The following is a 15506-nucleotide window of genomic DNA, read 5'->3' as shown; positions in this document are numbered from 1 at the left end:
ATATGGCCAAAATAATCAGGAGGATATATCTGCTTCTGAGCTGTTTAAAAATGAAATTGGTGACTCTTTAGCCTGTGTATGTAGGAACCCACCCCTCCTTGACTACTGAATCCCCCAGCGACGGAGGTGTCTCATGGCTGCTCTTATTAACAAACTTTTGAAGACTCAGGACCGACTACTGATTCCTTCTGTTGCCAGCTGTACCCAACCTTTTTGGCACCAGGGACCAATGCTCCTGTGAGAGTCTAATGCCTGATGATCTGAGGTGGAGCTGAGGCGGTGATGCTAGCGCTGGGGAGCGGCTGCAAATACATGAAACTTTGCTCACTTGCCCTCCACTCACCTCCTGCTGTGCAGCTCAGTTCCTAACAGGCCATGGACTGGTCCATGGCTCAGGGGTTGGGGACCCTTGTTCTATCCAATTGGAAAGGGAGGAGAATCTCTCTTTAATTTAACCCTGAGCTCTCTGGCTTATATGGCTTTACCTGTACACACACTCTCATGCCCGTGTACCCATTGTGTTTCGGGGCTTTGCAAACACAGATCCTCCCTGAGACCCGAGGTACATCCAAGGGTGCGGGGGACTCTAGTGTCAGTGTCCAGATAGCACCTTCTTGGTAGTGTCTCAGGAGCAAAGCCCTCCCTGATTTAAGCAGAGAGTACTTCTTGGGTTGTGTCCAGTATTTTAGTTTTATGGCTGGTGTTTTGGTTCTAACCATTTGCAAAGGGAACTTCTGGGACCATAAATTTGGAATCATATTGCCACGGTTTCACTTTAAAAACGTGTACTTAATCTGAGGGCGATCTGCCAGGAATCCAGTCTTGCTGTTTATCTTCCTGGGCACGCAGGGAGGAGGAATCCGCTTTCGTCGGCAGGTGTGGCGTGGAGGAAGGGCCGTGGCGCAGGGCATGGGTAGGGCTTCCTCGCCTTCAGGGCTCCCCTGACTTCCTTCCCTCCGCCCGTTGTAGAAGTGAGGAAACTGAGGCCCAGAAACAAGAAAAGCTTGTTAAGGTCACCCAGTGAGTTTGTAGGCAAAGTAGGACTCAAGTCCAGGGGTTCCGATGGCTCGGCTTGGTCCTTTTTGGGACTCCCAAGATGTGGTGGGCTGGGTTTTGAACTGATCGAGCTGGGTCTGCCCTGCATCCAGCCAAGGACCCCAGAGAAAACATGGCTGAATGGCTCGTTCTTCCCAGTGTATTTAATGAGACCTGCTGTGAATGTGGAGGGTGCCGTGGAGAACGTATCAGGGGTGGAGGAGCTTCCATTTCGGTCGGGATGATCTCCTTGGAAGATGCTACTTGGCAGATAAGAAGCAGTCAGATTCAACAGAAGAGTGATGTAGCAAAAGCAACACTGTATATGCTGCATAAGGCAGGCCCCCGGGGCTTTGGCCAGGGACAAAGTATCCCGCAGAGGCCAGTGGGGAGGAGAAGGGTCAGGACTTGACAGGCTGGAGGAGGATGAAGAGGTTCTTCCAGGGCCCATTGTGCCAAGCAGGTTTTGCTGTGGGTAGAGTTTGAGAAAACGTTCACTTGGAATCATGAGGCCATCAGGAATAATAGCAGCTACTATTGACCAAGCCCTTCCTGTGTCCCAGGTTCTGTGCTAAGAGCTTTATGTGTGTTTCCTCATTCCTACGACAGGTGTGCTGTTGGAATCCCCAGTTTACAGATAAGTAAGTCAAGGTGCAGAGTGATGAAGTGTCTGGGTTAAGGCCACACAGCTGGTGAAGGGCAGGAGTCTGGCTTCCGACTCAGTCTTCTCCATCCTTCCACTGTCGCAGCTGGATTTTGGAAGACAGGAATTCCAGCTGGAGGATTTTGGTATTTGTAGTGGGTCAGAGGAGCAAATGGAAGATTTGAATACAGGAGTGAAAGAATCGCAGGGCTGCTTTGGAAATGCTGGCCTGTGCTAGGCGCTTAATCACTGTTTGCTGAGTGAATGGACGAACAGTGACGTGGCTGCAGTGGGAACACAGGATGCCTGGGGAGACCTGTGGAAGGTGCTGGGAGCACCGGGAGAGAGGCCTGGAGGCCTGAGTGGAAGAAGAGGAGGGGAAGGAGGTAGGCGTCAGGATGCCCAGAAAGGCCTGGAGAGGGCCCCCTGGTGCCAGGGGTGGTCAACAGAGGAGAAAGCTTGGTGGGGGAGGATGACGCACAGCTGAAATTTGCTCTTGGAAATGCCAGCCACATGACCGGACGTCTACGCTTGAGGTGGAGAGTTTGGGAGCTTCTGCTGAGAAGTGACTGTTCCCTCAAGTGGGGGTAGTAGGTGGCAAGGACTGACATTCCCATGTGTCAGGGACAAGTAGATGCTGACAGGATAACTTATGACATGTGTCCCCAAGTACAGTGACCCCGGAGTTTCAAGGCTGGGTTGGGTCCCCTGGGTCTACCAGAGTCTTTCTTGGTCTTCTTGCCGCTGCCCTTGAACTATTGGAGCTGCCTCTGGGGGCCGCCTTCCTCGCTTTAAGCCTCACTCCCGTCAGCTGGCACCTCATATAAAAATGACATGGACCCATCCCTTTGCAAACACACTTGAGAGCCGGAGGAACAGGTCTCGGGGCATCCGCTGTTGCCATATTTCACGTGGTTCCTCAGACAGGTCAAACCCGGGGTGAGCTTATTTTGTCCTGGAAGAATGAGAATTGGGTCTTTCCTTCAGACATTGAGAGAGGGGAGGGAAAGAGAAACAAGGGTGGGGAGCAGATGGAGGCGGAATGCCATGGCGTTAGGAAGAAAAGCCCTAAGAATTTTAATTGTGCTCTTCAGGGTTACCTGGCCCACGCTATGTGATCCTATATGAAGCGTAAGCCCCACTGGGTACACTGTGCATTGTGTGCTGGATGTAGCTGTTGGGGTCAGTCCACATGGTACCACTTTGTTGCTCCCGAGGGGACAGTGGCCATGAGGGGAGAGAGGCAGCTCAGCTGTATGATAATGGCTGGCACCTTATGATCGTGATTGAGCTGCTGGAGATCAGATATAAGGAAGACCTCAGTTGAACCTGTGTATCATTCCATCTCTCTGGGCACATGATTTTTAGCTGTATTATTTCATGTCACTCATGCTTGGCACTCATGACCAAATACACCATGGCCAGGAAATTGAGTCAGAGGTTTCAAACTGATGGCTGCTGATAAGATTTTTATTTTGTTTTGATCTGTACAGTGCTTTTAACAACTGGGGTAGTTGAGAACACTTAAAAATTGAGAATCTTCCTATCAAAATCTAGATCTTCTGCTTTCCTTGACAGAACACCTGGAGATGCAGGGCCTCTGTTCTATGTGACAGTAATGGGCAGGAGCTGGGTGGCTGCTGTCCCATCTCCGGGTTTGTGAGCGCCACTCATATTTTGTGTCTCCTTGACTCGAAGACAGAGTGTTGGCTGCCAAATGGCCAAATATCACTACATGTGTTCTGGTGTTTATGTCATACCAGGCCTGCTTCACTGGTTTTCAGCACTTGCGGGGCTCTGGGGCATTTGGGCTTTTATGTGGTGTTGTGAGTCATTGTGCTTGACCGCTGCTGGTTCTGGAACGAGGGGCCCTGGCGCGGTGGGGAAGGGGCAGCCGCAGGACCGGGGTATGATGTGGCCGCGGTGCCGGCCCCATCTGGAAGGCTCTTGAACACCTGTGTCCAGCAAGGCTTGGCCAGAGCTGTGTCAGAGCCGGGCTGCTTGAGATCTGAAACTCTTTGCTGCCCTGGAGGAAGATAAGATGCTTATGTCTCCTGTAGCTGTTTGTCTAAAGTCGCCTCTCTGGAGCAGAGGGAAATGAGATTCATATAGCCTTGGGGTTTGCCTCTCTGGCTCGTTGACACTGCTTTAAAAGGCAAGTGTTAGGTGGGTGCAGGGACCCTGCCCAAGGCTGGAAAGGGAGTAAGGCTGGTACTCGAGAACGGTTCCCTGGCTGCCTGCCTTGGTGGTAGGCAGTGGTGGCTTTGCCACCTAAGCCCGGAGGACACACCTGTCTCCCCACAGGGTGGGGCTGGAAAGCGAGTTGTGGAGTCAAGTTCTTTCTGTCTTTCAGCTTCCTTGGTTTTCTGGAAGGCTGTTATGTCTTATACTCTGAGGAAGGAGGTTCAGGGTGGAGGTCAGAGGTAAAAATGGGGAGGCCTGCGAACTGAGGGCCTCGGGGCCGGGGCAGCCCTGTCTGATCACAGCAGCTGCCCCATTTGGTCTCTCCTCCACAGTTCATTTTCATTTTCTTTATTAATTTTTCTAAATGTCAAGGTGACACATACTCTTTGTGACAAGTAGAGTGGTTTCGGCTGGAAGCTGGTCCTTGAGCTACAGCACTGCTCAGTGGGCTTGGGAATGAAAACAGCCGAGGTGGAGGGAAGGTTGGAGTGGCTGCTTCTGGCTCCTCAGGCCCCCGGGTGGGAAGAGGCAAAGCCACACTGAGGAAGTGAGGTGTGGCCTTGGGGCAGAACGGGTACAAGGAGAAGGGTCTCCTGCCCCAGAGGAAGGCCATCGAGTAGACTTGCACTTAGTCCATTTAAAATTTTACTCTAATGACTTTGAGTTTTGTTTGTTTGTTCATTTTAAAAATAGGTTATATGTTCACATGACTTGAAATTCATGAGGAGCCCGAGTGTGTAGTGAACAGCCCCCGTCCCTCAGCCACCCTGCTCCTTCTCTGCATGCTGTCAATTTGTCGTGACTCCCTCCAGAGAGATTTTATAAGCCTAGACACAAACAAATGTAATATATACACATACATATGTTAATGTATATCTTTCCTCATTTTTTAGCAGCTTTATATTAAGATATAATTCACAAACCGTACAGTCCACCCATTTAAAATGTCCAGTTTGCGTTTCACAGTTGTGTGCTGACACCTCAGTTTTTGGCGTTTTTCACCACCGCAGAAAGAAACCCTGAGCCCACTGGCCGTCAGTCCCCATCTCCCTCCCAGCCTCGAGCCTCGGGCAGACACTAACTGGGATCTGGTCCCCTTCATAATTTCTGTTTTCCAGAATTTTCTGGCTATTCTTGCTACCCCTCTCCCTCTTCTCTGAACTTTGGAATCAACTTATCTAGATTCCCCAACAAAAATCTGTCAGTATTTTACGAGATTTCGTGAACTTGTAGGTTCATTCAGGAGGCCTGGCATCATTATGGAGTTGAAACTTCATGGTCTGGAGCACAGGGTGCCTCCTTTTGTTGCTGGCCTTCCTTGCTTGCTTTCGTGGTGGCAGGGTGTGGCTGGCAGCCGGGAGAACGTGTGCCTGCACGTCCGGCTGCCTGGGGGGCTTCTGCCATATGCCTGAGCAGAGGCCGGGATGCCAGGTGTCTGAGGTGGTTTCTCGCCTTCTTGCTGGAGTGTGCGGAGCTCGGGTTCTGGTCTGTGGTAGGTCCGGATTCAGGGTCTGCTTACCGGGCAGGTCGCTCTGTGCCTCCTGGCTCTGTGTCCCTGGCCACACGATGCCCACTGACTGGAGGCTGGGGTGCGACCATGCGTGCAGTGCCTGGCACGGACGGACACTCCACTGTGGTGGCTGCTCTTCCCGTCACCCCAGGGCAGCGATGGTGCGGGAGGGTCACACGTAGACAGTGCCCTGGAGCAGGGGCGGTGCCTAGGAATGGAGACTACAGGGGTCTGACGGAGGGGAACCGGGCCTGGCTGGGATGTCCTGGCAAGGAAGGCCTCACCAGGGGAGAGGGGAAAGCTGTGGCCCCATGGAGCGGCTGGGCAGGGGGCACATGTGTATCTGTCGCCGGAACCCTACCTAACCTGGCAGGCAGCACAAATGGGTATGAGATTAAGGTTTAGGGTAACTGACTTGCCCAGAGGCACAGTGAGATCGAAACCTCAGTCTCTGGACGTGCCATCTGTGGACCTGCCCACCGCACCCCCATATCAAACTCAAAATGACAAACCAGCCCTTATAGGCTGGTTTGGTTTTGTTTCTGTTTGTCAGGAGGGCAGGGAAGGAAGGCCCTTCTCCAGCCCTGGTCAGCTGAGCTAGGCTCCCTCAGCCTGTGTTTGCATAAGCCACGCCTGCCCTGCTGCTGGGACCTGCTGCTGACCAGCTGTTGAAGGGCCTTTGAGTAAACACGCCCTCTGGCTTCAGGATTAGATTTCAGAGTACAAGAATTCTGAACTTCTCCTTTGTCTTGTTAGAAATGTGTTTTGGCCCCAGTGGAAGGATCCTTTGTCTCTTCTAGAACTTCCCTGGTCTCACCTATTCCTGTGAAGCACAACGTGGACATTTACTTAAAGCCACCACTTGCCACCTGTTTGTCAAGGCTGCCTGGTTTAATGGGATCTTGTTGCAGGAAAGAAAAGTTGCAGCAAGGGAGCCATGCTGTTGAGAATGAGCCAGGCGTACCTTTTATTTGTCTTTTGAATCTCCTTCATTGGCAGGAAGTGCTATGCCCAGTAGTTTCTGAGAGCTGCTCTCCTGCTGACCCCCCGCCTCCGCCCCGTACCCCCTGTGCAGCTGAGGAAACAGGCCTGTACGTAGAAAAACTGGGGTGTGAACCCAAGTATGACTCCAGACCCGGGCTCTTTTAGACCAGGTGCTTCTTCCTCAAGCTACGTGTGTGTCTCAGTGAGGTGAGAGCCGTGTCCGCAAGACTGACCCACTGCCCCCTGGAGAGGCTCAGGTGACCATGTAGCCTTCGCCTTTTCCACAGTCCAGTGTAAACAGCCCTGTGACTTGGAGCCACCAGGATGTGTGTGTTCTTAGAAAACCTGTTTATAGGTAGCCCTAAACAAAAATGTTTATATCATCACTAAGGCATTTTTATTTGTGTGGTTCCTTGTTTGTAGAGCAGAGAAGAGTCCAGGGGTTTTAAAGGGTTTGAGGAAATGGGAAACTTCCATGTGGAAGGTTTACTACTAAAATGTGGAAAAAACCCAAGATGTTGTTTATTACCACCGCCGTGGTTTCAGCCTGTGCTGTGCCTGCCGCCATTCTTCAAGACCCTGTGGCAGTGAGGTTTCTTTAGGTTGTATGTGACAGAAAACCTGGCCAAAACTTGCTCTGTTGAAAAAGAGAGTAGCTTTGAAGTTAATTGGGGGTCGGCTTCATAGGAGATTTGGAACATGGTCTCTCTTCCTCTCTTCGAGTGTCCACGAAGGGCTCTCTAAGTCCTTGGGTTCACGGACAACTCCTTCTTGAAGGTCCGGACGCTTGTTGAGATGTGTGGGGGATGCATGGCCCAGGCGCATGGTACGGTCAGCAGAAGGGCGAGTTCCAGTCCTTTGCATTGCCAGGTGCTGCCTCTGAGTAGCTGTGCATCATCCGGGTAGAGATAGGGCTGTTTTCCCGAGAAAGGTGTGGTATGTGGGTCCATATGGATGGGGAGCGTGACTCTAGTCTGAGGGCACAGAGGTGGGTGGTTTTCCTTCTGGCTTTGTCTTGGGTTCTTTGTGGCATTTGGAGCCATTTCTGGGCTTAAACGTCCCCCCATCCAGTATTGGCGTTGGGGTTGGTCAGGGATTATAAATCATCTAGGGCATGATGCAGAGATTTATTTTACTCATTTGGGGGAGGGTGGAGAGAAAGGAAGAATCTGTTGATGGAGAGAATGTGGGAACGACGGTGTTTATAAGGTTAGCATTTACACTCCTGCACAAAGCCTGTTTCCAAAATACCATTGTCCCAGGGCCACTGGGCTGGTGACCGCCTGTGCCCCTCATCTCCTCCACTGGGCTTGGCCTTGGCACTGTGCTCCACCTCATCTTCAGAAACCAAGCAGTCTCACACCCATGCCTGTGTGTGTGTGCGTGTGTGTGTGTGCACGTGCGTGCATGTGTGCACGCGCATGCCCATGATGACAGCAGGGAGGACACATTACTCTGTGATGAGAGTTGGGGATCATCAGGCTGTATAGCTGGTTTCTTCCTCTCTCCCAGTCTCTACCCAAAGAACCACAAGGAATAGGTACCACAGGTGGTACACGTCGCCATATGCCGAAGATATAGATAAATATGTGTATCTTCTATATAAATGACACTTCCATAAGTCATATTTTTGGTAAATCATGCTAGGTAAAACAAGAACAAGTTGATGTTGTTAAGAAACTGTTAAGAAACCTTGAAAGTGAACTTGTGTTTTCATTATTTTGCCAACTTATAAAGTTTTTTGTATGCTAAGGACAAAGAGCTTTCACGCATGTCTTTGACGTGGTCTCCACTGGGAGCAGCTTACAGTCTGCAGGAAGAACGTTTAGAGAATATCATTCTGCAATGCCCCATTTATGATTTTTTGAGTTGGCTGGTTTCTCATAGATAGCATCGAATATACTTAACAAGGAGGGACACCAGAGAAGATAAGGCATTTGGGAAAGAGCTGAAATAGTGGAGAAATAAATGCAAAGAGCATCGGTAGTGCTAATAACAGTTGTAGTTCCGGTGGGCTCATGAATGTCCAGCCCTGATAAGTGTAGCGTCCTTCACGTAGAGAGCCTGACGCTAGAAGCTGAAGGCCTTGTCTCAGCACTTTCCCATGGCCCACAGTGACCGTCTATTATTTCAGAGGTAAAAGCTTAGTGTTATAACTCAGTATCCTCATAAATCCTCATAATGGATGCAACGTGGACTCGTTTTTACAAGTCCTGGTCATGTGAGAGAGGCTACAGCACTTTGATTTGTTTATTATTTTTGCTAACAGTCGTTTTTGCCGAGAGCCTCCTGTCTGTAGGCTTGTTAAACGCGTCATTTCATTTAATTCTCCCTCGCCTGTGAGGGACAAATATTATTCTTATTCCATTTTATTTACGAGGAGACTGAGCCATAGGGAGATTAACTCACTTGCCCATGACCACACAGGTAGAGAGTGGCCAGGCCCTGACTCAGATCCCACCTGGTCAGCCTATAGGGCAGTACTTGCAATGCCAGCTGTGCTGCCTGTGCCTGGAGCAGCAGCCGTCCAGCACAACAGGGCCAGGACAGGGGTGAGGGGTGAGGGGTGAAGGAATGGGTGTGTCGTGTCTGTGCTGGGTCCTGTCCTCACTGAACATTTTATCTTTGCTCATCGTGGATTTTCTTGGCATTAATTTTAAAATACTGCATTCGGGTATTATTTATCTTGACCACTGGGTTTTCCAGTGCTCAGCGCAGATGTAATCACCTCTGCTTCGTGGTGAGGACCATGAGGGTTAGCGAGGTCAGGAACCTTCCCCAAGGTCCCATGGCTGGAAGTGGAGGAGCTGGGGGATTTGCCAGGTCTCTGGGGACCCCGGCTGGGGGCAGCAGCATGGCTTGCCTCAGTGGGGATTGTGTAGTTTATAGGAATGTGCATTTCCTCTTCTAGGTCGGGAAAGAGGTTGAAGAAGACACGAAAGTATGATATCATCACCACTCCGGCCGAGCGAGTGGAAATGGCCCCGCTGAATGACGAGGATGACGACGACGAGGACTCCACAGTATTCGACATCAAATACAGGTGCGCGTGGGCACAGCAGCTGCTCCTGGGCTCTAGGGCTTGAGGTGGTGGGATGGTTTACCTTCGAAAACCCCGCAAGGCCAGGCATGTATTCTTGTTCTTTGGCCAAGTGTTTGACCTTGGGATGTGCTGCTTATGAGGGGAACTGCGACGATCCTTTCCTAGAGTACACAGCATCCCAAAGGCTGGCAGAGGAATACTTCCCGAGAAATGGTTATTCCCTCCCTTTCCCAGATGTGAACAGTGAGAAGTCAGCTTTGTGGGAGGAAGAGGAGGGCTGAGTTTCAGGCAAGGGCTTGTTATGCACTGGCAGTGGGGGGGGTGGGGGGCTGGTCCAAGCAATCCCATCTGCCACGCACTGTGCGCGCGACTGGAAACTTCCCTTTCACCTGCTCTTACATTGATTCTCGAGAGCATGGGGTGGGAGTTAAGGGTTGCTTCCTGGATGGCATTTACTGATGAGCTCCAAAGCCAGGTGTATTTCCTCAAGGTAGCCTGTAGGAAAGTCAGAATGGTGTTGTGGCTTTTGGGATGTGCTATAGGTATGTGGGATTCTCAGCCTAAGAGCTGCAAGTGAAAGTACTTTAGAGATGAGGCTTGGGGGCCCAGAGAGGGGATGTTTCTTGCCCAAGGTCTCTGTTCCTGGTAGAAAAGTGAGACGCAGATCCGGCTGGACCCAATCTGAGCTTCCCTCCCGCCCCACCACCCCCAGGCTCTCCAGAGAGACAAAACCAATAGGATGCATATCTCTACATAGAAAGGGATTTATTTTAAAGGTTCAAGCCTGAAGGCCCAAGAACCAAGAGAACCAGTGGCCTAAGTTCTAGTTCCAGGTCAAGAGAAGACCAATGCCCTGGCTCAAGAACAGTCAGGCAGAGAAAGCGAATCCTCCTTACTCAGCCTTTTGTTCTGTTTGGGCCTCCAGCGGATTAAATGAGACCCACTCACATTGGGGAGGGTCATCTCCTTTACTCGGGTTACTGATATAGTTGTTCATCTCATCCAAAAACACCCTCACAGACACGCCCAGAATAACGGTTGACCAAATATCTGGGCACCGTGAGACCCTGTCGCGTTGACTGGTAAGATGCAGCTTGTCCATGCCTGGGAGGGCACGTCTTCTGCACCTCCTTGACTTGTTCTCCAGCCCTTGGCTGTGCTTAGACCTCGGCCTACCATATAAATCAGTAGCCGGATTCAGCAAAACAGCATTTGGGGTTTTGATTAGAACTGCGTGGACTTTATCAGTTTAGGGAGAATCAGCACCTTAATGTTGACTTTTCCAGTCTGTGACCATGAAATGACTCCATTTTTAAAATATTTTCAAAAATATCTTTCAGTACTTTAAAAAATTTCTTCATAAATGTATTATAATTTTTTGTTATATATATTCCCAGGCATTTTATATTTTGAGATATATGCGCTTTAAAAATACTGTTTTAATTTATACTCGTGTGGAAAAAATAGCTGTATTATCATATTTACATATATTCTTGATATTGCAAATAGAGTTTGTTAATGAATCACACCTAAATTTTATAAAGAAGACAAAAACATTAAAACAGATTGATCATAGATAGCAGAGTAGGGGAACAAATCATTAGCTGTAATTTGCATTTTTGGTGAAGAGCAGAACCCTTTAAGAAGAATCAAAACTATTAGTAATGTTCATCCATATGGCAAAATAATGTACATATAAGAAAGTTAGTGTTTATACTAATTTTATTGCTAAGGCATTTTATCTGACTCCCATTCAGTATACAGGAATAAAACAATGTGAAGAAAACTATGTCCTCTTTAGTCACAATAAAAAGGGTCCCCCACATCCCGCAGGCCTGGGGTGTCGTGCAACAGGAGCACTTGATGGCTTAAGTGGATCAATGAACTGTTTTGATTCTGAGCCACTGAATAGAATTTGATCCATATTTGGTGACTAGAATCACTCCTTGGGAGCTGTGATATACTGAGCCATTTTTGTGGTAGCCTTAGGTCTCACTAAATAAGACCCTCAACAAAGAAATATAGCAATCAGTCTGTCCAGAAATTCTGTCCATAGAGTCTTTCTTGAGTATAGGGTAGGGAAAAGGGGCCCTTTGTTGAGTACGTGGATACAAGTGTCATTGTCGCTGAGGACTGCTGAGTCGATACTGTGTCTGGTGCAATGCAGATAAGGTACGTGCCCGAAACCACTGTCAGGCTAAGACCCTTCCACAACTGGTCTCAATTCTTCGAATAATGGAGCAACTCCCTTTAGTGGGCTGACAATTAGTGCTGCGTTGACATTGCTGCTGGCTATGAAACTCATCACCAAAGGCAAATGAGTTTTTGGAAATTTATTTTTTTTCCAATTTTATTGAGATGGAATTGATATACATTACTGTGTAAGTTTAGGGTGTATAGCGTGATGACAGCATACCCATATTGTGAAACAAGAACCACGATATGCTTAGTTAACATCTGTCACTTCGTATAGTTACAGTTTTTTTCCTTGAGATGAGAACTTTTAGGATCTACTGTCTTAACAACGTTAAAGTAGACCACACAGCAGGCAACTACAGTCATCACGGCGTGCGTTTCCCCAGTTCTGGTCTGTCTCAGACTGGGAGTTTGTTCCGCCCTCAACCCCCTGCCTCTGGTAGCCACCAATCTCATTACTTTTTGTTTGAGTTTGTTTTTTTTTCAGGTTTCACATATAAGTGAGATACAGTGTCCTTCCTTCTTAGTCTGACTTGCTTCATTTAGAACGGTGCCCTCGCTGGAGGGTCATGCACGTCGTTGCAAGTGGCAGGATTTCCGTTCTTCTCATGGCTGAATAGTATGTGTACAAGCTCGTTTCCTTTAGCTAGTCATCTGTCAATGGACACTTAAGTTTCCATGTCTTGGCTATTGTGAATAATGCCACAATGAAAATAGGGGTGCAGATACCACTTCAACATAGTGATTTCATTTCCAAAGGCAAATGAATAAATTGAACCACCCAGTAGATGTTAAGGTAACAGATGATACTTTTGTTTTTGAGAGTCCAGCTTTGCTCCCTGGTCAGTTGCGAACACAAAAGCAGGTAAGGAACCGGCCTCAAAGCATGCTCTGGAGCGTTTTCTTTGGCCACTTCAGTAACAGACACTCCACCTCTATCTGACAGCAGTGTGGAGCTCTTCCACACGTGGTAGTTGTTAATATGGGAATCGCTGTGGGCCCGAGGCACCTCCATGTCTCTCCTCCACCCCTATTCTAGGCAGAAATGCAGGACCCAGCAAATCTCCTTGTATTAGTCTTCCACCCCAGATCACGCGCTGTACTGGAACCCCGTGTCCTGCAGGGTCAATCTCCACGCCTGGGTTTCTGCTCCAGGGCTGTCAGCTTCTCCCTGCTGTCACTTTGGGGACAGCTTTTCAAGCCAGCCATCATCACGTGATTTGAGACCTTGTGTCTAGTACCTTTTTAAAAATATCATTTTCTCATTTTTCGTTCACTGTGTCCAAAACTGCAGCTAATTTTTCAAAATATTGATTTTTTGAAATACAGCAACCTTGCTAAACTATTATTCTAGTAGTAGAACTGGGGATGTTTTGGGTTTCTGCATAGATACATCATCTTAGACTAATAAGAGTTTCCCCTTCTCTAAGTCCTTCGACATTTTAGCTCTTATTATTATTTTTTAGCTTTTTATATTCACTTTTGGCCCCTAAGTCATTGTTAAATGGGAGTGATGATGATAGGCATCCTGTCTTGTTCTTTATGTTACAGGGTATTGCTTTTACCATTGACCACTAAGAGTAGTGTTGGCTATGGGGTTTTGTAGAATTTTTTCCCCTCTATTCCTAGTTTGCTAATGCCAAATTTTATTAAATTTCTTTTCTAGCTCTATTGAGATTATGCTTTTTCCTTTAATCTTTTAGGGTGGTAAAATTATATTCATTGATTTCTCTAATATTTAACCAGCTTTGCATTCCTGAGATAAAATGAGCTAGGTCATGGCCATGTTGTCTTTTTATACACATTGCTGCATTCAGTTTGCAGATATTTCATTCAGGACTTCTTTGTTTCTCTTAGTGACTGATATTGATTTGTCACTTTCCCACTTTGTAATGTCCTTGGTAGGCTTTGGTAAAAGTTTGATTAGTCTCATAAAACAAGTCAGAGTGTGTTCCTTATTTCCCTTTTCTTTGAAATAGTTTGTATCAGATTAGAATTGTTTCCTGAATGTTTAGTAGAATGTGCCAAAACTGTGGCTGGGAATAGCCCAATGCTTTCTTTGTGCAAAGATTTTTTAAAAACCATTGATGTTCAATTCTTTGAGTAGTTATAGGACTATTTAATCTTTATTTCTTCTTGGGTTGGTTTTGATGGGCTGTATTTTTCCAGGATCTTGTCCATTTCATCTAAGTTTTCAAATGTATTATCTTCAGGTCGTTCACAGCATCCTCTAATTATCTTTTTCGTCTTTGTAACATGTGTAGGCATGGTTCTTTTTTATCCTTAGTATTGAATATGTTCACTTTTTCTCCTTTTTCTTGATCCGTCTTACTGGAAGCTTAACTGTATTAGTCTACACAAAGAATTAACTTTTGGCTTCTTTGAATCCTCTTTATTATATTATCATTTTCAATTTCATTTGATTTCTGCTTCTCTTCCTTAAGCTTTCTCTGGGTGTGTTCTGTTCCTTTCTTCTAACTTGTATTGACTATTTAACACATTCATTTTCAGCCCTTCTTTCTTAGAATAAGGGTTTATTCTGCAACTTCATTTAATTCGGTGCCTCTCACAGGCTTCCCTTGTCATTGTCAGGCCCTCACCTGCCTCCCTGTTTGTTGGGAAGGACTGGACTTCACGTAGCTCATGTTAGATGCCTGGCTGTTTGTTTGTGGTCAAAGTAATACTGAGGTGTGAGTGAACTGGGTGGGGAATCACTAGACACAAGACCACCTTTGTCCTCAGGCTCAGAGACAACTGATCGTTCAGAGAGCTTTCCTTATTGCATGTGTAATGCATGGTATAGAGATTGCAGGTAAGAAGAAGGGAAAATCGAATCACCTCTACCCTCACTGCTTCACTATAACCACTGGAGTGTGTGTGAGTACACACGTGGAATTTGTTTTTTGCAGAAATGGGACCATGTGGCACTTGCTGCTTTGGAACATCGTCCACCTGAACAGCACATCACAAACAACTTTTTAGGTCTTGTTCTTTGAAAAGAACAAGAAATTTAGGGCCAATTTTATGTTTGGTTAGCATTTTTGAGAACTTGTCTGCTACACGTGACGATCTGTTAATAGGTACTTTGTTTTTCCCGTTTGAACAAAGCTCAATTCAACTTTTTGGTTCTCTCTGGGAAATAGTGCATTTAAATCGGAAGCGGCTGGATGGTGACCTTGGGTGATTTTATGAGTGTATGCGAAGAGGAAAATCACTTTTTGTTGCCAGGGCAGTAAGGCAGTCACCTGGCTCTTACTGTTACACCTGCAGTTCTGATAGTATCTCGTGGCTCGGATCCGGCACACATGAGCCAGACAGGAAGTGGAGAGAAGGCAGGCAAGGCGAGGCTTCTGCAGACAGCCCCCTTCCTGGCTCCCATGCAACTGAGATGTTATAATCCATGAGATAAGACCTCCAGTGCGTAGGGCTAGATGTTGGGGGTGGGGAGAAAAAGTTGGTAGAGATGACATTCCAACTCTACTTAAAAAGGCTAATTAAAAGAGAGATGATGACTAAACAGAGTACAGAGAAGCCTGGGGCTTTGAAATTATTCCATATTTCAAAAGGCACTTGAATCTTGATGGCATGTGTTTTGAGCCTGGTTGGCCTGCATGCCGTTGTGGCTGATGTTTGGGGCCTCTGCACATCCCTGGTTTATTACAGGAATCTTTTGTGAGACCCTGTGGGTGTCCCCCAAGGGGAGGCAGATGCCGCTCTTCCATTCGTCTGGTAGGTGGCCCCGGCAGCTGTGACAGATGCAGCCCAAAGGTACGGTGCTGCTCCTGCCAGCCTTGCCTCCCCCAAGAGGGTGGCCCCGACTCCCTGCTCCTTGGGTGTGGAAAAGACGTGTCCTGTGGGGGTATGGACATCTGTTCTAGAATTGCCTGCCTTCCTCCCTCCTGTGGATACAG

The 15506-nt window shown here is 47.7% G+C and overlaps 1 protein-coding gene across 16 annotated transcripts in view; it reads left to right on the top strand.

The window, feature by feature from the left end:
* FAM174B (family with sequence similarity 174 member B) overlaps positions 1 to 15506 on the top strand; it is a 107847-nt gene that overhangs the window by 86619 nt on the left and 5722 nt on the right. For all 16 annotated transcript variants that reach the window (XM_039844034.1, XM_039844048.1, XM_039844046.1 and 13 more), the window contains one exon: positions 9268 to 9399. In XM_039844034.1, coding sequence (XP_039699968.1) covers positions 9268 to 9399 — 132 coding nt within the window. The remainder of the gene's footprint in view (positions 1 to 9267; positions 9400 to 15506) is intronic.

Source organism: Pteropus medius, unplaced genomic scaffold (genome assembly GCF_902729225.1).
Source record: "Pteropus medius unplaced genomic scaffold, Ma_sr-lr_union100, whole genome shotgun sequence".
NCBI lineage: Eukaryota > Metazoa > Chordata > Mammalia > Chiroptera > Pteropodidae > Pteropus > Pteropus medius.
Note: the sequence above shows the minus strand (reverse complement) of the source record. Positions and strands in the feature narration are given on the sequence as shown.